Raw genomic sequence first — 25,699 nt, 5'->3', positions numbered from 1 at the left:
AAGAGGCAATAAAAAAAAAAGGTTTTAAATCAAACACGTCGCAAACAATGACGGGAACACAAGGAATTTTGACAGTGTCCTTTGGTACTTAGTGTGCATCGCACATCTTGAGCCTCCTTTTAGGAAAGATACTGTATAGGGCTTTTATTTTGAAAAGAAACCATCCCTCATCCTGAGTTGCCTGTTAAGTTCCAGTTGCCTTCTCTGGCTTTTATTTTTGAAACAAAAGAGTTGAGGCTTTTATTTTATTCTTCTCCGAAGCTCCCTGTTAGGATAGAGTTACTCCATGGGGCTTTTATTTTGAAAACAAAACAGCCTTACCTGAGTTGCTTGTTAAGATATAGTTCATCCTGAACTGCATCTCAGTTTGTTATAATAAAGCAACTAGGGCTGGACTTACTTTTCTTTCTAAATAAAAGCACAAGAAGGTAACTGTATATCTTACAAGGTCTTAGCATAATATAACTGTATCTTAACAGAAGGTAACTGTATCTTAATAGAAGGTAACTGTATCTTAATAGAAGGTAACTGTAGCTTAATAGAAGGTAACTGTATCTTAATAGAAGGTAACTGTAGCTTAATAAAAGGTAAGTTTATCTTAACAGAAGGTAATTGTATCTAAACAGAAGGTAACTGTATCTTAATAGAAGGTAACTGTATCTTAATAGAAGGTAACTGTATCTTAATAAAAGGTAATTTTATCTTAATAGAAGGTAACTGTATCTTAATAGAAGGTAACTGTATCTTAATAGAAGGTAACTGTAGCTTAATAGAAGGTAACTGTATCATAATAGAAGGTAACTGTATCTTAATAAAAGGTAATTTTATCTTAATAGAAGGTAACTGTATCTTAATAGAAGGTAACTGTATCTTAATAGAAGGTAACTGTATCATAATAGAAGGTAACTGTATCTTAATAAAAGGTAATTTTATCTTAACAGAAGGTAATTGTATCTAAACAGAAGGTAACTGTATCATAACAGAAGGTAACTGTATCTTAATAGAAGGTAACTGTATCTTAATAAAAGGTAATTTTATCTTAATAGAAGGTAACTGTATCTTAATAGAAGGTAACTGTATCTTAATAAAAGGTAATTTTATCTTAATAGAAGGTAACTGTATCTTAATAGAAGGTAACTGTATCATAACAGAAGGTAATTGTATCTTAATAGAAGGTAACTGTATCTTAATAAAAGGTAATTTTATCTTAATAGAAGGTAACTGTATCTTAATAGAAGGTAACTGTATCTTAATAAAAGGTCATTTTATCTTAACAGAAGGTAACTGTATCATAATAGAAGGTAACTGTATCTTAATAAAAGGTCATTTTATCTTAACAGAAGGTAACTGTATCTTAACAGAAGGTAACTGTATCATAATAGAAGGTAACTGTATCTTAATAAAAGGTCATTTTATCTTAACAGAAGGTAACTGTATCTTAACAGAAGGTAACTGTATCATAATAGAAGGTAACTGTATCTTAACAGAAGGTAACTGTATCTTAATAGAAGGTAATTGTATCATAATAGAAGGTAATTGTATCATAATAGAAGGTAATTGTATCATACTAAAAGGTAATTGTATCATAATAGAAGGTAACTGTATCTTAATAGAAGGTAACTGTATCTTAATAGAAGGTAACTGTATCATAACAACCAGTTAAGATACAGTTCCCTTTTGAGTATTTTATTTTGAATAAAGTAAGTCCAGCTCTAGTTGCCTTTTAACAAACAGTGAGAGTTGGGACTAAAACAACTAGGGTTATCCTGAGCCTCCTGTCAGGATATTTACTCTGTGAGGCTTTTATTTTGAAAAACATTTAAGCCTAAAAAATGTTTGTGAAAAGGTCTTGGTGAATATCTCACTAAAGTCCGAACACATCATTCCCCATCACTTCTTGATACACATTTTCTTTCCCACGTGTAGCTTTAGCGAAGCCGTAAGATGGAGAATAAAAAACAAGTGTGTTGGATTATACACACACGCGCACACACACACACACACACACTGCACGCATACACACACTGCAAGCACACACACTGTTCATTGTCCTATAAGAAAACCGGAAGTCTTTAGCTATAAATGTATACCGTTTTTAGATCGCAGCTCTTCAGAGGGATGAAAGCACATGGCTTCAGCTCCAGATCTGATTCTCACTACAACCCCCACCAGAGGCCTCATGGGAGTTGTAGTCAGCAGGTCCAGGATATTAGACTGGGGAGCTGAAGCCTTGAAAGCCAATTGGAGGATCTTTTTAATTGACCTCTATGTTGTGTGGGAAGCCAATGAGGGGATTTAAAGTATTGGAGGTGATGCTTGCTTGAGCCACGAAAGAAAGCGTCCCCACGCTGTCCCATAACAGCCGGATGACGTCATTACTTCCCTCCACGGACACGCTGTAACTTACTATCAGGGATTCTGCAGAGGGTCAATTTCCTGCAGAATCCCCCAAACTAGGAATGTCAGCATGCAGAGACCTCTATGTGATCTCTGTGTTTCCTGCTCTGCTCCAAGTCACCTGAAGGCGTCTTCACCCAGACAGCAGCGGCCGCGAGGCGCGTTCACGGGGAAGCAGCAGCAGCAGCAGCGATGTGAGCTGAGGTGGAGACATGCAGGCTGGAAGCCATGCAACAATGAGTGCTATCTATTCATCACACACGCACACGCGCGCGCACGCACGCACACACACACACACACACACATATGCAAGTGGGCATCAGCCTCGTGCAGCCAGCCGTAATCGTAACTGGCACCGCACATGTTGAGCGTCACGTCGTCATTTGTGCAGGTCGGGCTGGCAGCCACGTTAAGGATGACGAAGAAGAGGAAGAAGAAGAAGAGGAAGAAGAGAGGGAAAAAAATGCGCAGCCACTACCCCAAAATAACATGTCTAATCCTCTCCACCTCTGCTGGAGCTGACGGATCACACACACACGCGCGCGCGCACGCGTCCTTCATCGTGTTATTTCTACCGCAATGTAAAAAGGCCAAATAAACATGATATTTACCTTTTGGAGATGAATAATGTTTCAGCTCTGGGGTTCTCCTTCCTCCTCCTCTCCGCTCACCGTCCCGCTGGTTGCGATGAGAGCGCGTGCAGCATCCTCCGCCTCTGTTGAGTCAGGGTGTGGAGGACCACACGCATGGCACGTAAAGATGCAAAGGCATTTAAAAAAATGAAGATGCCATTTCCTCCTCTGGAGTCCCCACACACACACACACACACACGCCACGCGCGCGCGCATACACACGCGCGTGCACACACGACTGCTTCACGTGCCCGATGATTAGGGATTACATTGATTTAGAAAAACGCAGAAATTACGGAAAAAATAATTGAAACATAAAAAAATAAATAAAGATGGTTTCAATTTTTTTTAAATAATCCATGACAAAATAATATTCAATTTAATCTATGGTTAAATGTAATTTAATTTAATTAAATTTCAGATTTAATTCATGTTGGAAAATGTATAAATGTCAAATAAATAGATCAAGACAGACAGACAGGATGGAAAAAAACAAAAACAAAAGGTCAAAAACAAAAACAAAAGGTCAAAAACAAAAATAAAAGGTCAAAAACAATGTATTTTGTTATTGTGTGTTGTGTACTTGCTTTGAAAGTACACGTGTTTGTGATACATCAGTACATGTTAACATACAATATGCACACATATATTGAAGTGAATGCACATTAAAGCGCCAGATATTTAATGCAATAATCTATTTTTGTCTTTTGATATTGTCACTTTTCATGATTTTCTTACCTTCATTTTCTATCATTTTCTCTCTTCATATAAGTAAATATATATATATTTTATATCTTTAATCTATAACAATATTTATTCAGCATTTCTAAAGAAAGTAGATTTTTAGCTGTTGAAAATGAATGATATTATTTATCAGTAATTTCGTTCTTTGGTTGCAAAACACTGGGTTTTATTAGTAATAAAATAAATAAAATAAAACACTGTGCTCTTGTAGCTCATTTCCCTCCCAGCAGAGGCCAGTAGACACTCTGTCTGAGACTGGAGTGCTGACTCACTCCCAGTAACTCACCTCCTCCTGAGGAGAGGTCCAGATGAAGCTCCAGGGATCCATCATCACCGCAGGAGGAGTCGCTGTCCTCGAGCTTGATGTGAACTGAGGAGGATTACAGATTATAAGAATTATACATGTTGGGACAGATTCAGATTCTTTTTAAAGCTATGACAGCGATATCTTTATAACTACACATATACACTTAGTCGTCGATTTACAACCTCCTCTGGTTGTATAGAAGTATATGCTTCATGTGTTAAAGCTGCATTCTCTCTCCTGACCACCAGGGGGCGACTCCTCTGGTTGTATAGAAGTCTATGCTTCATGTGTTAAAGCTGCATTCTCTCTCCTGACCACCAGGGGGCGACTCCTCTGGTTGTATAGAAGTCTATGCTTCATGTGTTAAAGCTGCATTCTCTCTCCTGACCACCAGGGGGCGACTCTGGTTGTATAGAAGTCTATGCTTCATGTGTTAAAGCTGCATTATCTCTCCTGACCACCAGGGGGCGACTCCTCTGGTTGTATAGAAGTCTATGCTTCATGTGTTAAAGCTGCATTCTCTCTCCTGACCACCAGGGGGCAACTCCTCTGGTTGTATAGAAGTCTATGCTTCATGTGTTAAAGCTGCATTCTCTCTCCTGACCAGCAGGGGGCGACTCCTCTGGTTGTATAGAAGTCTATGCTTCATGTGTTAAAGCTGCATTCTCTCTCCTGACCACCAGGGGGCGACTCCTCTGGTTGTATAGAAGTCTATGCTTCATGTGTTAAAGCTGAATTCTCTCTCCTGACCACCAGGGGGCGACTCCTCTGGTTGTATAGAAGTCCATGATTCATGTGTTAAAGCTGCATTCTCTCTCCTGACCACCAGGGGGCGACTCCTCTGGTTGTATAGAAGTCTACGCTTCATGTGTTAAAGCAGCATTCTCTCTCCTGACCACCAGGGGGTGACTCCTCTGGTTGTATAGAAGTCTATGCTTCATGTGTTAAAGCAGCATTCTCTCTCCTGACCACCAGGGGGCGACTCCTCTGGTTGTATAGAAGTCTATATAAATGACTCTACTTCTCTTGATTTATTCCCTCAGTAAACATTGTAAACATGAGTTTTTGGTCTCAATCTCTAGTTTCAAGTCTTCTTCAATACAGCGTGATGTTCATTTAGTAAATTATGGTAATTTAGAGTCAAACAGACCATAAAGCAGGGGATGCTTTAGGGTGGGGCTAGAAGGTGATTGACAGGTCTCTATCACAGAGTTATCCTGTTTACGTTGTGTTTGCTTCACCCTTTAACTCCTTCTTGTTGCAAAACCCCCAACATGGCGAACTCGAAGCTTCAAAAATAGAAAATAATCTCTGTGGCAAACAAACGTTTATGATTCTGACACGTTTTGTTCATCAAGATAATCTTTGAAGCGTGAACAGCCTTCTGAGCCTCATTTATACACATTTATTAATAAAAACTATATATTATGAAGCTTTATGTAGAGGGGTTTGTTCACACAGCATTCTGAGCCTCATTTATACACATTTATTAATAAAAACTATATATTATGAAGCTTTATGCAGAGGGGTTTGTTCACACAGCTTCCAGAGACTCATTTATACTACATTTATTAATAAAAACTATATATTATAATACTTTTCCTACACCGACACTACATATAATACATATTATATTAGTTAAATGCATCAATTTATAGCTGAACTTTGGTCTTTTCACGTGACTTGTGACTATAAAATAGAGAATATCTCCGTTGAATAATGTAATAATGCTTGTAGTTTTCAACGTGTTGTCAATACGCTGTTCAAATGTCTTATGAAGCCTTTAAATAATGTTTTTTCTCCTCTCGCCGCCGTCTGAGAGCCTTTGTTGTCAGCGTCACAGTCAAAGCCTTGTTTGGGGTCCCGGTGGGAACAAAAGAGGTGCCAGCTTTAGTAACCAAAGCACATTTTGCCTGGTACGTGCAGTGACACCCATATAAATAGCACCTTTGTGCATCTTATTTTAAGCCCCCCTTTTGTCTGGAGTTCAATAAAAGAAATAAGAGCAACGCGACACGTGCTGCAAGTGGCATTGATTACACTCAATAACCCCGTTAAGTCTGCTGCCTATAAATGTTCATCTTTCACCGAGAGTGTCATGTAGGAAATATGATGTCTCTTCTTTTCCCCCTTCGTCCAATGGCGACGCCGTGACGTCAAATAGCCACATAACCCGCGCTCCAATCACGGAGCGCGCTACCCGAATAGCCACGCCCAACCCCCCAACCGAGTCCCCCCCCCCAGCTCATCCTGCACCGTCATGGTGCTTACTCCGGACGCAGTTGTCATGGAGATGGAAAAGCTCTCCTCCGGTGGCACTGTTACCATGGAGATCCCCGTCGCAGCGGAGCGAGCGGAGCCGGAGGAGAGCGTTCAGCACCACGGACAGCAGCACCGGAAACACCGCATGCTGGTCGCCATCGGAGAGATTTCCACCGGCCATCACCTCGACGCCGCCAAGGAACAGATCACACAAGGTGAGGGGGGGGGGGGGGCTGCAGCTGGAAAACACCTCGCTGTTAAATGTGAAATGTATACAAACTGTCTTCAATGCAGAAAGATATGACTAAATATTTGTAAAACGTGACGGATTTAAATCCTCGAAAGTCTCAATTCGTCTGCGAAGGAGCTTCAGCGTCTTATCAGACGCATTATTGTGCTTTATTGAAGGAAAGGAACACACATCAAAGTCTAAAAAGTACTCCACAAAAGGTACAATGTGTCAAAAGTACTCCAGAAAAGGTACAATGTGTCAAAAGTACTCATTCTGCAGAATGTCTCTTCTCAGTTTCATATTAAATACGTATTGTATATTATATGATTGATACGCGTAAGCAGCTTTCATTGGTACTTTATGCACCGCTGGTGAGTTTAATAGTAAAACACTGCATCATATTTCATAGAAGTACTTAAAAGGTGTACTTAAATCCAGAACTTGAGTAAATGTACTTCCCACTTCTGTAGTTGTCAGAAGATTACATCTTCTTTCTATCTATTGTTGTTGAATATTGGAAAATGTAATTGTTTTTCAAGAATAATATCTTCAGTTTTATATTATTCCTTTCCAAAATGTCATAATTTCTCTAAATGCGGTGCAGTCACATGCTCTCATGTACTTTCATATCATTTCCATTTAGGAGAGATCTAAAAGTGACTTCACTCGTTCCAACTGAACTTTAGAAGTTTAGTACTTTATAGTACGTAAACTGCTCAACATGCACGGCAATGTGTTATTAAAGATGAACTTTCAATAAGATTCAACGCCATATTGTTCTCACCAGCCAATCAGAGCAGACTGTAGGGGACTCTTAAAGGGACAGTACGAGAAAAATGTGTCGGTCGAACATTAAAAGCACGTAAACGTGTTTTTATTATGAACCCAAAATACAAGTCGTAACCTGAAAAAGATTATCATGACACACCCCCTTTTCTAATTATTGTACACCTCTTTAATAAAGGTTCTTCACTTTTAGGGTTCTGTAGACATGTTCCTCCGTCCGTACTCATGCCGGTCGGTTCTCTTGGACAGGTTTGCGTTCCTGGAGCATCGACCCGACGGTCTGTGACCTGAACACGGAGCTGCAGCTGTTCAAGGCCAGGCACACCGCGCAGTTCTCTTCACAGGTCAAAGGTCAGTTACCGTATTTTACATTGTGTCTATGAGCGGTTATCTTTGTTGTTGTTGTTGTTGTTGCTTGGTGACAATAACTGCCATCTACGATGTGCTGTGTTGGTGTCAGAGTCGAGCTGGAGGGATTTAATGTGTTGCCACCGGCGTCTCTCTCTCTCTCTCTCTCTCTCTCTCTCTCTCTCTCTCTCTCTCTCTCTCTCTCTCTCTCTCTCTCTCTCTCTCTCTCTCTCTCTCTCTGAGGATGCTGGAGTCAATGCAGCCGGTATTGATCCGGCTCCTCTTGTATGCAGACTGCATGTCAACTGGGATTCAATAGGGGAACACTGGCTGCTGGGGGAATATAAGACCAGGACTATAAGACCAGGAATATAAGACCAGGAATATAAGACCGGGAATATACGACCGGGAATATAAGACCAGGAATATAAGACCGGGAATATAAGATCGGGAATATAAGACCGGGAATATAAGACCGGGAATATAAGACCGGGAATATAAGACCAGGAATATAAGACCAGGAATATAAGACCAGGAATATACGACCCGGAATATAAGACCAGGACTATAAGACCAGGAATATACGACCGGGAATATAAGACCAGGAATATACGACCCGGAATATAAGACCAGGACTATAAGACCAGGAATATACGACCGGGAATATAAGACCAGGAATATAAGACCAGGAATATAAGACCAGGACTATAAGATCAGGAATATAAGATCAGGAATATAAGACCAGGAATATAAGACCAGGAATATAAGACCAGGAATATAAGATCAAGAATATAAGACCGGGAATATAAGATCGGGAATATAAGACCAGGAATATAAGACCAGGACTATAAGACCAGGAATATAAGACCAGGAATATAAGACCAGGACTATAAGATCAGGAATATAAGACCAGGAATATAAGACCAGGAATATAAGATCAAGAATATAAGACCGGGAATATAAGATCAGGAATATAAGATCGGGAATATAAGACCAGGAATATAAGACCAGGACTATAAGACCAGGAATATAAGACCAGGAATATAAGACCAGGACTATAAGACCAGGAATATAAGACCAGGAATATAAGACCAGGAATATAAGACCAGGAATATAAGACCAGGACTATAAGACCAGGACTATAAGACCAGGAATATAAGACCAGGAATATAAGACCAGGACTATAAGACCAGGAATATAAGACCAGGAATATAAGACCAGGACTATAAGACCAGGACTATAAGACCAGGAATATAAGATCAGGAATATAAGACCAGGAATATAAGATCAGGACTATAAGACCAGGACTATAAGACCAGGACTATAAGACCAGGAATATAAGACCAGGAATATAAGATCAGGGATATAAGACCAGGACTATAAGACCAGGACTATAAGACCAGGACTATAAGACCAGGAATATAAGATCAGGAATATAAGATCAGGAATATAAGACCAGGACTATAAGACCAGGACTATAATACCAGGACTATAAGACCAGGAATGTAAGATCAGGAATATAAGATCAGGAATATAAGATCAGGAATATAAGACCAGGAATATAAGACCAGGAATATAAGACCAGGACTATAAGACCAGGAATATAAGACCAGGAATATAAGACCAGGACTATAAGACCAGGACTATAAGACCAGGAATATAAGACCAGGAATATAAGACCGGGACTATAAGATCGGGAATATAAGACCGGGAATATAAGACCGGGAATATAAGATCGGGACTATAAGACCGGGAATATAAGACCGGGAATATAAGACCGGGAATATAAGATCGGGAATATAAGATCGGGAATATAAGACCGGGAATATAAGACCGGGAATATAAGATCGGGAATATAAGATCGGGAATATAAGACCGGGAATATAAGACCGGGACTATAAGACCAGGAATATAAGACCAGGAATATAAGACCAGGACTATAAGACCAGGACTATAAGACCAGGAATATAAGACCAGGAATATAAGACCAGGAATATAAGACCAGGACTATAAGACCAGGAATATAAGACCAGGAATATAAGACCAGGACTATAAGACCGGGAATATAAGACCGGGAATATAAGACCGGGAATATAAGACCGGGAATATAAGACCGGGAATATAAGACCAGGAATATAAGACCAGGAATATAAGATCAAGAATATAAGACCGGGAATATAAGATCGGGAATATAAGATCGGGAATATAAGACCAGGAATATAAGACCGGGAATATAAGACCAGGAATATAAGACCAGGACTATAAGACCAGGAATATAAGACCGGGAATATAAGACCGGGACTATAAGACCAGGACTATAAGACCAGGAATATAAGACCAGGAATATAAGACCAGGAATATAAGATCAGGAATATAAGACCAGGAATATAAGATCAGGACTATAAGACCAGGACTATAAGACCAGGACTATAAGACCAGGAATATAAGACCAGGAATATAAGATCAGGGATATAAGACCAGGACTATAAGACCAGGAATATAAGATCAGGAATATAAGACCAGGAATATAAGACCAGGACTATAAGACCAGGACTATAAGACCAGGAATATAAGATCGGGAATATAAGACCGGGAATATAAGACCAGGAATATAAGACCAGGACTATAAGATCGGGAATATAAGACCGGGAATATAAGACCGGGAATATAAGATCGGGACTATAAGACCGGGAATATAAGACCGGGAATATAAGACCGGGAATATAAGATCGGGAATATAAGATCGGGAATATAAGACCGGGAATATAAGACCGGGAATATAAGATCGGGAATATAAGATCGGGAATATAAGACCGGGAATATAAGACCGGGAATATAAGACCGGGACTATAAGACCAGGAATATAAGACCAGGAATATAAGACCAGGACTATAAGACCAGGACTATAAGACCAGGAATATAAGACCAGGAATATAAGACCAGGAATATAAGACCAGGACTATAAGACCAGGAATATAAGACCAGGAATATAAGACCAGGACTATAAGACCAGGAATATAAGACCGGGAATATAAGACCGGGAATATAAGACCGGGAATATAAGACCAGGAATATAAGACCAGGAATATAAGATCAAGAATATAAGACCGGGAATATAAGATCGGGAATATAAGATCGGGAATATAAGACCAGGAATATAAGACCGGGAATATAAGACCAGGAATATAAGACCAGGACTATAAGACCAGGAATATAAGACCAGGAATATAAGACCAGGAATATAAGACCAGGACTATAAGACCAGGAATATAAGACCGGGAATATAAGATCGGGAATATAAGATTGGGAATATAAGATCGGGAATATAAGACCGGGAATATAAGACCGGGACTATAAGACCAGGACTATAAGACCAGGAATATAAGACCAGGAATATAAGACCAGGAATATAAGATCAGGAATATAAGACCAGGAATATAAGATCAGGACTATAAGACCAGGACTATAAGACCAGGACTATAAGACCAGGAATATAAGACCAGGAATATAAGATCAGGGATATAAGACCAGGACTATAAGACCAGGAATATAAGATCAGGAATATAAGACCAGGAATATAAGACCAGGACTATAAGACCAGGACTATAAGACCAGGAATATAAGATCGGGAATATAAGACCGGGAATATAAGACCGGGAATATAAGACCAGGACTATAAGACCAGGAATATAAGACCAGGAATATAAGACCAGGCCCCCGCTGGTGAATGGAGCCAGTGTTGGTAGATCTGTCCGGGATGTTACGGCTGTGAATGTGACCCTCTGGGTTTACTGTAGTAAACAAAGGAGACGCGTGTGTCGCTCATCACTTCCTGTTCCTCGGTGGGTCAAACCAACAGAAGAGAAGATGCATCGGCAGAATAAATAGAGGAAGTCAGACCTCATCCATCCCCGCACACAGTTATTCCATATGGAGAACAGAAACAAGCACATTGGTTGTAATAATATTGCCATTTTAACATGGATCTGAGGCCTAAGCTTGAGGGGGGCGGGGCTGGGGAAAGAAATGTCCTCAAATGTTGAACTATTCCTTTAAACCGGACCCACATGTCTGTATTAAGAGCTCGTTTCTGGAGCGCGACGAAATCTTTCATTTCAGCTCAAATGTCAAACGTTTTGCCATTTTGTGGTTTTTGCCATTCTGGTTTCATTTGAGGCCCTTTTTTTTTTTTTCCCATCGACCCGGCTCTGAATGACGTCATCGTCTCGCCGCCGCGAGCCAAGCTTCTGTCCAACCGTGAGTCAGTGCTGCTCAGCTGGAACGCTGCACGGCTGCATCACCTTCCTCCCGTCTGTCGAGGGTTCCACTGATTAATCCATTCATTAAGACCCCTTTCCTGTTAAATAACAATCATCGCCGCCGTCGTCGGCCTTTTCTTTTGTCTCACCTCGACCACACATTCATCCCCTCCCTTTTTCTCCTTCTCTTATCTCATCCTGCCGTACTTCTCTCCCTCCAGTAACACCAGTAACACGGCTGGCAGAGAAGCTGAAAAATAGTGTAATATTCTCTCTCGAGACATGCAGAGGAAGTATTATAAATATATATATATAATATATATATATATATATATATATATATATAAATATAAATATATAAATATCTTATATATATATATGTATATTTATATATTAAATATATATTATATAGATATAGATATAATATCTATATATTATATCTATATCTATATATATTATATCTATATAATATACAGTATATATAGATAATATATATATATATATTATATCTACATACAGTATATATTATATAGATATAATATATATATCTAATATATATATATATATATGTCGGTTACAGACTTCTACAGCTGGACACCACAGGAATCTTACTGGTTGCAAATAGTCATTAAACTGATTTTGTCCGGTTCCTATTCAGCCAATAAAATAATAAATAAAATAGCCAATAATTGAACTACTTAACAATATCAAAGCCAGAAAAATAACATTGAAGACGTGATTTCTAAAATGTTCACGGTCTGTAAAAGGAGATATTTATGTATGATGAGGTATTCCTCAGATTTATACTATATGGGGTTTACGTGCAAAGACGTCGGAGACGTAAAGAGTCAGAAAGAGAGGAATCTGGTTATTTCAGTGCAAATAAAATGTCACAAATTGCTTTATTGATTCGTCTCTCTTGGTCGCTGATTGAGGTTCACTCTGCGTCACGTGAGCATCAGGACATGTGAGCAGCAGCCTCAAGCGGACACAGCGACTCCCTCAGACTGCTGCAGCACACACACACGCACACACACACACACACACACACACACACGCACACACGCACACACACAAACACACACACATGCAATATGGGGTTGTGTTTCAGTAATTTGTAGGATTCGTCTAGACGGAATATCAACCTGTCTGCATTTCCCCGTTCACGTAATTGAATATGATGAGATTGTCCGTGCATGCGTTGCATTTCTGGGAAAAGTTGCATTACGGCGCATTATGTTTTTATTTGTCCAATTATTACATCACAGCCGGTGAGATCACGTTGACAATGTGGTGTTTTTGTTACCAGCACTGGGGGAAAGAAACAACAACAATATAAGTACATGTATAAACTAGAAAACAAAACGTTTTGGACAAATTGATTGTAATAATGGTGCGAGCTGAAAAGTCAGAGGATCACCAAAGTTATTACAATTCATCCTCAGGGGAACACGAAAGAACGAATGAAATATCAAGGGAAGCTATCCGATAGTTGTCGAGACGTTTCGAATGTCGGCCTCATGGTGGCGCCAGAGGAAAAGTCTGGGGATCATCCAAATCAGTAGGATCCATCCTCTGGGGACCATGAAGGCCTGTATGAGATCTCCTGGCAATCCGTCCAACGGGCGTCGAGATATTTCCGTGGATCGACACACATTGCTGTGCAATTTGTGCGTTTTGTGGTTTTTACAAAGATGCAAGAAAAATGTCTTTGTGTCAAACAATAAAAAAAAAATAGGCTGTAGAAGAGAAATTGAGGCATTTTAAGGAACTTTAAGGCCATAAAATAAACATAAACTCCATGAACCCCGTTGATCCAAAAGGCAGAAGACATATAACCTCAAAGAAAAGTCACAATTATACGGTTTATTTTTTTCCAAAAAAGGCTCCGTAATATCTTAAAACAGCTGTTCTCCGTAGTTCCTTAAACATTATTCAAACAGGAGTAATTAGAGCGTTTTTCGGGGACTATTTTCAGCGGCGGATTAATCCACATTTGGCGCTGTAGTGCGTTACTTGTGGCGGCGGGTGCGTGTGAGCGATGGAGTGGATAATAAACTGCCAGCGAGGCGTCATTGGTGTGTTTTAATGGAGCTCCGCGGCTCAGAGGGAGAAGAGATGTCAGCTTTGATGCTTGGTGGTCTTTCTTTAATCAATGGATTTATTGACACTAAGAAAAAGTAATAACACACCGGCCCTCATCCTGAGAAGTAAGAAGACAATAAAGAATCTTCAAGAATTTGGCAATTTGGGTGGAAATCAGTTGCTGCCAGGAGGCGATTTTAGGATTTGTAGCGCTGCGGTCTTCAGGCTGTTTGACTGATTACATTGAGGAGGCTCTCATTGACGTCCGTCTCAGACAATCAATGTATTTGCAGCAGCAGAAGGCGCAAGGGGGCCGGGGGAGGGGGGAGGAGGAGGAGGAGGGGGAGGGGGTAATTGTGTAAACTGTGGACGTAAAGGCGCCATAATGATCCGTGTGAGGCTCTTCATCCGGATGCTCTTCATGGTTTCTATGTTGCACGACTGGATCTCCTTTAAGCCGAAGGGGAAGTTCACAGTTCACAGTTCACAGTTCACAGTTCCTTGCTGACATGGAACGGTGACATTGGGAAAATCGATCGGATCCAGGCTGTAAAAAACAAAAACAAAAAAAAACAGAACCCTCGATTCGAAGGTCATTCGAAGGTCGGTCCCTTTTGATCCTCCGGCGGCTCCCTTCACACCAGTTTACGCCTCTGGTTCTTATTTACCGCTCATGGAAACCTCTCTCGAGCCCCCACAGGCCGGAGGTACAACGGCTCCTCCTGCTCGGTGCCTCGAATGCTAATGCGCCGCCGGTGGAGGAACACCAAGTCATCATGGCTGACAGGCTCAAAGGCAGGGGAAGCAAATCCCATCACAGAAAGCTCGGTATGGATTTTGGGAGGAGAAGGACAAGGCTGGATAGAAGTTTCCATTGCATAAGAACCTTCTGGGATGGGCACAATCGCATGAAAATACAAATGGCAAGTGACTGTGGTATAAGAGCTTTGAGGTGTCCATTATCAAAAAATAATGGATGACCTGGAGGCCAGAAGAAAGCTAATTATTTTTCTTTTCCAAACTTTATTGATTGGGAAAGATGAGATTATATTATAATATATGCCTTTAATTGTTTTGGTACCACAAGCATGCCAGGAAGAAAATGTCCCAATGTATTATAATAATAATACAATGGATTATTATTATCCATGTTGGGGGGATTGGGAGGAAGAACTTCTCTCTCGCTTTTTGTTCATTTAGTTAATGATGGTCCATTTAGAGTCAAACAGACCACAAAGCAGGGTATGCTTTAGGGCGGGGCCACAAGGTGATTGACAGGACGTATACGCCGTCTACACGTCAGTCCTCCGCATTCCAAATACAAAAAAAACAACATTGGCGACAGTCATAAAATCAAGATGGCGACGGCGTAATCACCGAACTCGGAGCTTCAAAACGTCAGTCCGCTAATCAACGGGTGACGTCACGTTGACCAGGTCCAGGTCCAGGTCCACGTCCAGGTCCACGTCCAGGTCCACGTCCAGGTCCACGTCCAGGTCCACTTCCCCATCCAGGTCCACGTCCAGGTCCACGTCCACGTCCACGTCTAGGTGCATGTCCAGGTTCTTCTTCTTCTTGCTTTCTCGTTCCTTCTTCTTTCCTCCAGCTCCGCTTCCTCCTCCTCTCCTCCACCTCTTCATCCTCTTCCTCCTCCTGTTCCTCTCTTGTCATTAACCCCCCCCCCCCCCCCGTGGCCTCTCCTCCTCCCCGAGGAACAGTCTGGGTGGAAGTCGTCATGATGAAATGGAGACTTTATGATCGTTGCATCCATCACTGAACGTCCATTAGTGTCTCGGCCCTCAGCGTCTCACAGCAGACGGGTCCTGATGGACGGATGAGGTCTGCAACATCAAAGATCACGTTTCATCCCGGGAGGAAGAGGAGGAAGAGGAGGAGGAGGAAGAGGAGGAAGGGTAAGAAGAGGAGGAGGAGGAGGAGGAGGAAGAGGAGGAAGGGGAAGAAGAGGAGGAGGAGGAACTTGAGGCTTCAAAACACAAGTCCACAAACCACTGGGGGGACGTCACCATGACGACGTCCACTTCCTTCTCATATACAGATCCCAATTAAAATTAAAGTATTCGATCTGCACGGCTACATATTATTTACCATGTTCATATAAGTTTATCATGCTAGCATGTGCTAATTAGCATTAAAGTGCAGTTGTGGCTGATCGGAGCGTCATTCGGTTTTCGCAGTTATTTGGTCATAAAACGCACATTTTATTAGATTTATTCAGACCTGATGGTGAAGTTCAACCTGAGGGGATCATGAGCGTCTGAACCGAACTCCCACAGCAATCCACCCGAAGATCGCGCTCGTGACAACGGAAAGCTGAAGGGTCATGGAAGACATTGAGCGTTCATCCTCTGGGGACCATGAAAGTCGTAACGCCAATCCACCCGGCAGACGTTGAGATGTTTCACTCTGGGCTTTCAAAATGGGATCCATTTCCACCCCTAGAGCCACGCCCCTAGCATCCCTAAACACTGTAGGAGATGGATGTATTCGTTACAGGACACGCACACACACACACACACACACACACACACACACACACACAGGTATAACATCCCGCTGATATATTCTCCTCACATACACACAACATGCTGGCAGGGAGACAAAAAAAAGAGCAGAGCAAACAATATTCAGAGTAATAGAGGCCGACACTTCACGAGTCAGCAGGTGTAGTTCCTGTGTCCGAAGACTGCTTCACACCATGAAACACACCTACAGTAATCATAGTGCCCCCCCCCGGTCCTCTTTTGGGGATTTCAGCTAAAGATGCTAACCCAACAGAACGTTGAGTTCCTCTCGTGCGATTGTTTTTTTTTTCTTCCTTTTGTGGGTATGGAACGCACGGCGGATCACAGAGACCACGTTGTCCGTCATCTGACGACAAAAAAAAGACTAAATAAATTGTTTCCAGCATGGGTTCTGGGGCGCGGTTTCAGGAGAACGTGCGCGCATTAATAATTCAGCGGCCGCTATTGATCCGCGCTTCGGGTCCTCGGTCGCGGGGCCGTACATCATGGAGGAGGGTCTTTCATCTGGACCCTGACCGTACATGTGCACACACACACACACACACACACACACACACACACACTAAAGAAGAGCTGTAACTGAAAGAAGAGAGCCTGGAGGGACGTCTCGCAATGTCCTTCGGATGGAGGACAAATACACACTCGTTAGCATCCGGTGAAAGAGTGCAGTAAATAATTTAACAAGTTAATAATGTGTAGTTTATATAGAGAAGCGAAGCCCCTCCCCCCTGGAGACTGGAGGTGTTTGTTGAGGCTGTTACTGGTGGTGTTGTATTTAATTTAATAAAACATGAACATGATGGGGACTGGATACGTAATCCTTACTGTAAATCAAAAATATTTAATCTTATTGGGGCTGCAAAACATTTTCATTTTCATGTCACTGCTGATTAAAACTACAACGCAGAACTTTAACCTTGTGTTGATTTTGGCGGCTCCTTGTGGACTAAAGCGGGAGTGTTCCCGAGCACCAGAGTCCCTTTTGAATGCTCTTATTTAATTTACGCTAAAGCTAACGCACAAGTGTTCGAAATGCTCATATTGCGAACGTACTGATGTTCAGCAGGTTTACGATGTTCATCATCTTAGCTTAGCATATTAGCATGCTAATGTTAGCTTATGATCACTAAACACAAAGTGCAGCTAACACGGATGGAAATAGTTTTGCAGGTATTTGATCTGCAGGTAAACTGGCGATCACCAAAGCTTCGTACAAGCTAACGTTGACATTTGTAATTTATTATTAACTTTTCATAAAGTAGAAAACACACAGTGAAAGGGTTGAAGTTGAAAACATGGAAAACTCCCATACAAAACACCTGTCAATCACCTTGTAGCCCCGCCCTGAAGCATACCCTGCTTAAAAATGTATTATACACGTATACATCAATGTTTATTGAGGGAATAAAGAGAGAAGTAGAGTCATTTTCTAAAGACTTCTATACAACCAGAGGAGTCGCCCCCTGGTGGTCAGGAGAGAGAATGCAGCTTTAACACATGAAGCATAGACTTCTATACAACCAGAGGAGTCGCCCCCTGGTGGTCAGTAGAGAGAATGCAGCTTTAACACATGAAGCATAGACTTCTATACAACCAGAGGAGTCGCCCCCTGGTGGTCAGTAGAGAGAATGCAGCTTTAACACATGAAGCATAGACTTCTATACAACCAGAGGAGTCGCCCCCTGGTGGTCAGTAGAGAGAATGCAGCTTTAACACATGAAGCATAGACTTCTATACAACCAGAGGAATCACCCAAGTTGAAAGCGTCATGGTGGAAATATACACAACATTTACAGAAACATATGTGACCTTGACACACTGCTGCTGTGTGTGTGTGTGTGTGTGTGTGTGAGTGTGTGTGTGTGTATTTGTCTTTCCATGTGGAAGAGAGCTGAGAGTGATGTAATGGGTGGAGGAAAGAGGAATATCTGAGACATTCAATGGGAGAGAAGAGAGAAAAAGGGGCGCGGCCCAGAGGAGACGATGCTGCTTCCATCGAGTGCAAATGAAGCGCTTCAGTTTCTTCACATGGTTTTTAATAACCTGGCAACGCTCTCCTCAAACGCCTTTTTATAACCAGAAACAAAGCTATTCTTGTATCAAAGCCAATCCTTTTTCTGTGCGATCCAAAACAAAACAAAAGTTATTTCAGGAGCAACGTGATGAACGTCTAGACTGCTGTTGACTGAAAACGCTGACGTCCACCTCTTAGTCCGATGTTGTGAGTCATGGTTTCTGGTGGCAGAGCGGTTTATTTTAGTCGGTCTCTCTCAGCCAGCAGCTGCTTTGAGTCACCGACAACCCGCTGAATGAAAGCATCGGACTCTATTAGTCTAGAAACGCTAAATGTGTACAGCACCCACCTCTAATTGATCTATTTATAACAACCATAAACTCATGTTTACAATGTTTACTGAGGGAATACATCAAGAGAAGTAGAGCCACTTATATAGACTTCTATACAACCAGAGGAGTCGCCCCCTGGTGGTCAGTAGAGAGAATGCAGCTTTAACACATGAAGCATAGACTTCTATACAACCAGAGGAGTCTCCCCCTGGTGGTCAGTAGAGAGAATGCAGCTTTAACACATGAAGCATAGACTTCTATACAACCAGAGGAGTCGCCCCCTGGTGGTCAGGAGAGATAATGCAGGTTTAACACATGAAGCATAGACTTCTATACAACCAGAGGAGTCGCCCCCTGGTGGTCAGTAGAGAGAATGCAGCTTTAACACATGAAGCATAGACTTCTATACAACCAGAGGAGTCGCCCCCTGGTGGTCAGGAGAGATAATGCAGGTTTAACACATGAAGCATAGACTTCTATACAACCAGAGGAGTCTCCCCCTGGTGGTCAGTAGAGAGAATGCAGGTTTTAAGACCGTTTCGCATCGTCTTCTCTTTTCAGAACCGGCCGCCTGCTTGCAAGGAGCAGAGATTGACATGATAAAAATAAAAAATAACGTTAAATAACTAAAGGCGTTAACATTTCTCCCACATAATGTTATTCTTGGCAGTGTTAAGTGTTTTAAAAAACAAACATTTAGAGATTAGTTTGTTTGTTGTTTCTAGCCTTCGTTTGTTGAGCGGTGTGTTCAGGGGGAACTCGTTGAATCCCCACTCAGATATCGACTCGTCATAAGAGGTCGACTTTCACGGTTTAACAGAAGAAACGCTTCACGATTCACGTGAATGCCGCTAGATCTCCCGCAACGGGATTATCCGAGCTGCTCCTGAACGCAGCACGACAGCAGAGTGTAGGTGTGGAGCCGCACGCCAGGGCCGACCCTGCCTTCCTCATCCTCATCCTCCACAGCAGCCGCAGCCGCAGCCGCAGCAGCAGCAGCGCCTCTCTTCTCTGCTCCATCCAAGGACGGTAAGGACCGCTTATTCTCGATTTACACACCCTCACACCCCGCTTCTTTTTCGGGCCCGGAGGGGGACGTTACAGCAGGCGGAGACAGCGGAGCACCGGACCGGAGAGGAGGCTGCTTGTGTAACGGCGCAGCGGCGATCTGCAGCCCCGCTGCGTGCACACTGGAGCAATCTGACCGCAGAAAAATCATTTTTATATTAATAGGAGGATTCGTGTTGCACGACAGTAGCCGTGGACTCACTGTGTGTGTGATGTGAGTAACATTATGGCTTATTATGCATATGGTTGTTTACATGTCAATATGAGGAGCTCGGCATAAAAAACATATGCATGTGGTGCATTTAAGACACATCATGTACTTTGTGGTGTTCTGTAAAACAGGCTTTTAGGAGGTCCTGAGTCATGGTTCCTCCCAGCGGGATTAAGCCTCCAGAAAAACACTGCAAATGTGATTTATAGAGGATGGTTTCAGTTTTTTTACGACTATATATATATATATATATATATATATATATATATATATATATATATATATATATTATAATATATTATATGTATATATATATATACACAGCATTTATATTATATATATATATATATGTATATATATATATATATACAGCTTTAAATATGCCATTGTAGAATGTAAACTCCTCCTCTGGTTGTTAAACAGGGCTGGCCGATAAAAAAGGTATATTTCATAACGTATATAACCCGAATAACCACATGGTTTTGTACACACTTGTGTGTGAATTAGATACCTGACAAATGAAGAGAGTATTTAATGCAAAAATAATCAGATTTTCTTGAAGATGTTATCGTGTATCTCAAATATATGGATTTCATCGCGACATTTTCATATTTAATTATTGCCACCGGTCCTTCCCTCAAACCCCCCCCCCCACCCCCCCCCCCCCCCCCCCAAAGTAATCCAGGTGTGTTGAGTTGTGGCCTCGGTCCTCTCTCCTGTCACAGTGACGATGCTGCAGGTTCATTTGTCAGCGGTGCTCTCCATCCGGTCGAGTAGATTTGGGTAACCTGATTTTTTTATAAATGGTGTGAGAAATAAAAAAATAAGAAGCCAGGCATCACTTGTGACCCGGAGGCCGAGCAGCTGAGCCTGTGGAGCCGCCGGCTGGATTAGGGTTACGCAACAGGCCAGACCAAAACTAATCTGAATAATGTCCCAAAAATAGAGGAGGACGACGAGCAGGCTTCTGTTTTCATTCCCATGAAATGTAACGCGCGAGTCAAAGATCGACTCGTGTGTCGGTCGATCAATCGTTCAGTCGATCGATTAAAGCGATCAATGACAAAGGGGACGATTGAGTCGTTGTTTTGGTTCATTCATCGAGCACGAACCAAAACGTTCACGGCTTTTAGTTCAAATGAGAATCTTATTTCTCATTTGATTTCACACGTTTTGATTGTTTGAATCTATTGTTTTTACAGATTGTTCGGTACATAAAATGTCAGATACTGATATTGCATTGGTGCTGTCACAAAATATTTAGAGGTTTTTGATCAATAATCAGCAGCAACGTGGATGAATGAGTTGGTAGAGGCTGATCACGGAACAGAAAATGACGTCACTTTGATGTCTCGAAGCTTTTAAAACAAGGAAAAAGCGACAAAAAAAACCCCAAATCTAATAAGATGTCGTCTCGAGGATGAAGTATGATGTTGTGTCCTCGTGCGACGGTTTGTTTATGCTTACGGAAAACTTTACTGTGCGTTTTCTAGATGAAACAATTCATTGATCGTCAAGTATTTTCTCTTTTTTGGATCAACTTGTCAAACCTTTTAATAATGAACATCATAATTTAAATGATTCTTAAAAGCCCAAACTGGTTCCAGCTGTTTTTCTATTTATTTACATTTTTTCTAAGACAATGAACTGAGTTTTGTTCTGCTGTTCAGACTAAAATAACAATCTGAAAACCAGGGCTGCTCCTACCGCTTATATATTCATTATTGATTAAGCTATGGGTTGTTTTATTGACTTATCAGTCAGTCTATTGAATGTCAGCAAATAGTAAAAGGATGATTTGTTTAGTCGGACCAAAGATATTTAGTTTATTCTCACATCAGACAAAGATAAGCAGATAAATAATCACATTTCATCAACTGGAACCAGAAATTAGACATTTCTGGTTGAAAAACGGGCTCCCGCGCCCAGAAGCCGTTTAGAAGAAGTCACTTTTTTTTTTCAGTTGACAATCTAAAATTTCATCAATTTAATCAAATCAATTGCTCAACCCAACTGGTGGGTTTATTAGAGTTACAAGAAGCTGTCTTTGAAATGTCCTTGAGTCGCCTTAAGCATTAGCATCAGCAGCAGCAGTAATATTATCAGCAGCAGTAGCAGAATTAGCAGTAACATTAGCAGCAGCAGCATTAGCAGTAACATTAGCAGCAGCAGCATTAGCAGTAACATTAGCAGCAGCAGCATTAGCAGTAACATTAGCAGCAGCAGCATTAGCAGTAACATTAGCAGCAGCAGAATTAGCAGTAACATTAGCAGCAGCAGCATTAGCAGTAACATTAGCAGCAGCAGCATTAGCAGTAACATTAGCAGCAGCAGCAGCAGCAACATTTGCGGCAATAATATTAGCAGCAGCAGCATTAGAAGGATTAGCAGCAGCAGCAGCATTAGCAGCAAAAGCATTAGCAGGATTAGCAGCAGCAGCATTAGCAGTAACATTAGCAGCATCAGCAGTAACATTTGCGGTAATAACATCAGCAGCAGCAGCAGTAGCAGGATTAGCAGTAGCAGTAGAATTAGCAGGATTAGCAGCAGCATTAGCAGCAAAAGCATTAGCAGGATTAGCAGCAGTAGAATTAGCAGGATTAGCAGCAGCAGTAGCATTAGCAGCATTAGCATTATTAGCATTAGGCTGTGAAGGACCTCGTTTCATGACGTGACATGTTGTTCTGAGTTTGGACTCACGGTTTAATGCACTTATTGTAAGTTGCTTTGGATAAAAGCGTCAGCTAAATGACATGAAATGTAATGTAATGACGTCCAAAGCCGACCGAATGAGATCACTTCGGATTCTTTGCATTAGATTCTCCGATTGAGACAAACACACAACCATCAGGCCTGCTTCCTCCTACACACACACACACAAACACACACACACACACACACACACACACACACACACACACACACACACACACCACCCTGTACTGTGCTCTCTGAACGCCCATGATGCCTCAGGGAGGTGAGGCAGAGTGAGAGAGTCGTTTGTGCTGCTTGGATTGAGGCGTTCCCGACTGACTGGTGCTGCATTACGGAAACAAGAAGGCCTTCAGTTCTCTTAGGAAATAAGGAAACGCTGCATTTAAAAGCAGATGAACTGGTGGAGCATCCACTGTGTTTCTCACGCTTTCAACGTCCAACATAAACAGTGGTTTAGTGGTCTACAGTCCATCTATAAAGCTGTTTCAGCTTTCCTAAAGTTAATCTGAAACAGGGTCTTTCTTTGACAATACATACACCATGCATATAAAACCCAAATGTAATGCGTCTTCATTTAATACCTCAATAAATGATATATACGTGCTATAGTTAGGGACCTTTATGAGACTCTGATGAAGCCCTTTAATTATTTCCCTTAAGACTCACCTGAAAGCTGCATTGGTTTGACATCCAGCTGGTACAAATCACCTGCTTGTCACAGTTACGTCCCTCCAAGGAAATATACACTGTTTTTTATTTTTTGAGTCATGATTCACTTTAATGTTTCATTTCCTGCAGCGACAGTAGAGCTCAGGTGACCCGAGCGAGTTCATGTGTTCTGCACAACCTGATGCACGGGAAGTTAATTAATGAACCAGGACATAGAAGCAGAGACTTCTATACAACCAGAGGAGTCGCCCCCTGGTGGTCAGGAGAGAGAATGCAGCTTTAACACATGAAGCGTAGACTTCTATACAACCAGAGGAGTCGCCCCCTGGTGGTCAGGAGAGAGAATGCAGCTTTAACACATGAAGCGTAGACTTCTATACAACCAGAGGAGTCGCCCCCTGGTGGTCAGGAGAGAGAATGCAGCTTTAACACATGAAGCATAGATTTCTATACAACCAGAGGAGTCGCCCCCTGGTGGTCAGGAGAGAGAATGCAGCTTTAACACATGAAGCATAGATTTCTATACAACCAGAGGAGTTGCCCCCTGGTGGTCAGGAGAGAGAATGCAGCTTTAACACATGAAGCATAGACTTCTATACAACCAGAGGAGTCGGCCCCTGGTGGTCAGGAGAGAGAATGCAGCTTTAACACATGAAGCATGTACTTCTATACAACCAGAGGAGTCGCCCCCTGGTGGTCAGGAGAGAGAATGCAGCTTTAACACATGAAGCATAGACTTCTATACAACCAGAGGAGTCGCCCCCTGGTGGTCAGGAGAGAGAATACAGCTTTAACACATGAAGCATAGACTTCTATACAACCAGAGGAGTCACCCCCTGGTGGTCAGGAGAGAGAATGCAGCTTTAACACATGAAGCATAGACTTCTATACAACCAGAGGAGTGGCCCCCTGGTGGTCAGGAGAGAGAATGCAGCTTTAACACATGAAGCATTTACTTCACTCGGCAGAACCGGAGGTTGCCGCCTGGTTTTAAGCTGATTGTTTTGGTTGGAATTGAACCTTCTGGTTAACTCATCAACTTTAGACGAGTTAGAGACTAGTTGATGAACATCGTGGAGCATTTAGCAGCTAGAGCGGCAGATATTTCCCTCAGGAGTTGGTGGAGACCAAAAACAGAGCTAAAAGAGAGTAGATATTGAACTCTGTGGTTCCATGTTTGCAATATGTGCAAATTGTCAATTGTTTGCATTTAAATAAAGTAAACACCCTAAATTGGCCATATCTGACTGCGTGAGAGTGACTCTCTAACACACAGTGATTAATGCCAGTTTTCACGCGGTAATAACGACAGCGCGGCCTGCCAATAACCCCACTCATCATGTTCCCATTCAGCTTTCCCCCGCTGTGACTAATTACCCCCTGGATGACTCTGATGAGGTCATAAAGAGGGCAACTCACAAAAAGAAAAGGTATCATTTATCAAAATTAACGAGCTTACGGGTTATAAAAACAAAAGCTGGAAACCCAACGAGCAGATAGACTTTATTATCTCGACTGTGTTGCTCTAACAATATCTGTTGAGTATTTAGAGTTCACGTTTCTCACCGAAAGAACCCGTCTGTACGAGTCCGGAGCTTCGTCTTTCGAGAACGATGGATTCAGCCTCGGGCCACGTTTGGAGTCACGCAGAGCGACATGTCTGGTGTCCACGGTCGACTGTCCCTCAATAAACACAAAAGTCACAGCTGACATCTCTCTCGGCCTCGGGTATAGCGGCTGCAAGCCACTTCCCATCATGCACTGGAGGCGCGGATGTGTGGGCTCCAGTTACCCCTTACCGCTATGAAACGCCCACTCGTTTTTTTCCGACATCTCTCTTGGATGTTCCTGCGTAGAAGGAATCTTTTTCTTCTTCCACCACCAGCTAAAAACAGAAGGAAAGCTGAGCATTTACCTCCGGAGGAGTGCTGTGTGTTGGATATCAGACGCTAAACCTGCACAAATGAGACAAAAAAAAGACACCGTGTGATCCTCAAAGCACCCGCAAAGGGTGAAATGCGTCCCGGTGCCGTTGAAATGACATATTATGAGGATGTTTTTGCACATAATTGTCCCATTTCTTTGCAAATGAGCC

General features: G+C 42.0%; 1 protein-coding gene across 1 annotated transcript in view; it reads left to right on the top strand.

The window, feature by feature from the left end:
* The first annotated feature begins 6,340 nt into the window (after positions 1-6,340).
* Positions 6,341-25,699, top strand: part of map1aa (microtubule-associated protein 1Aa) — a 32,102-nt gene continuing 12,743 nt past the window's right edge. Inside the window, exons 1-2 of the mRNA XM_034526893.1 lie at positions 6,341-6,557; positions 7,610-7,711. Coding sequence (XP_034382784.1) covers positions 6,341-6,557; positions 7,610-7,711 — 319 coding nt within the window. The remainder of the gene's footprint in view (positions 6,558-7,609; positions 7,712-25,699) is intronic.

This window comes from Cyclopterus lumpus, chromosome 3, assembly GCF_009769545.1.
Source record: "Cyclopterus lumpus isolate fCycLum1 chromosome 3, fCycLum1.pri, whole genome shotgun sequence".
Classification (NCBI taxonomy): domain Eukaryota; kingdom Metazoa; phylum Chordata; class Actinopteri; order Perciformes; family Cyclopteridae; genus Cyclopterus; species Cyclopterus lumpus.
The sequence above is the reverse complement of the archived record's forward strand: the minus strand, read 5'-3'. Positions and strand labels throughout refer to the sequence as shown.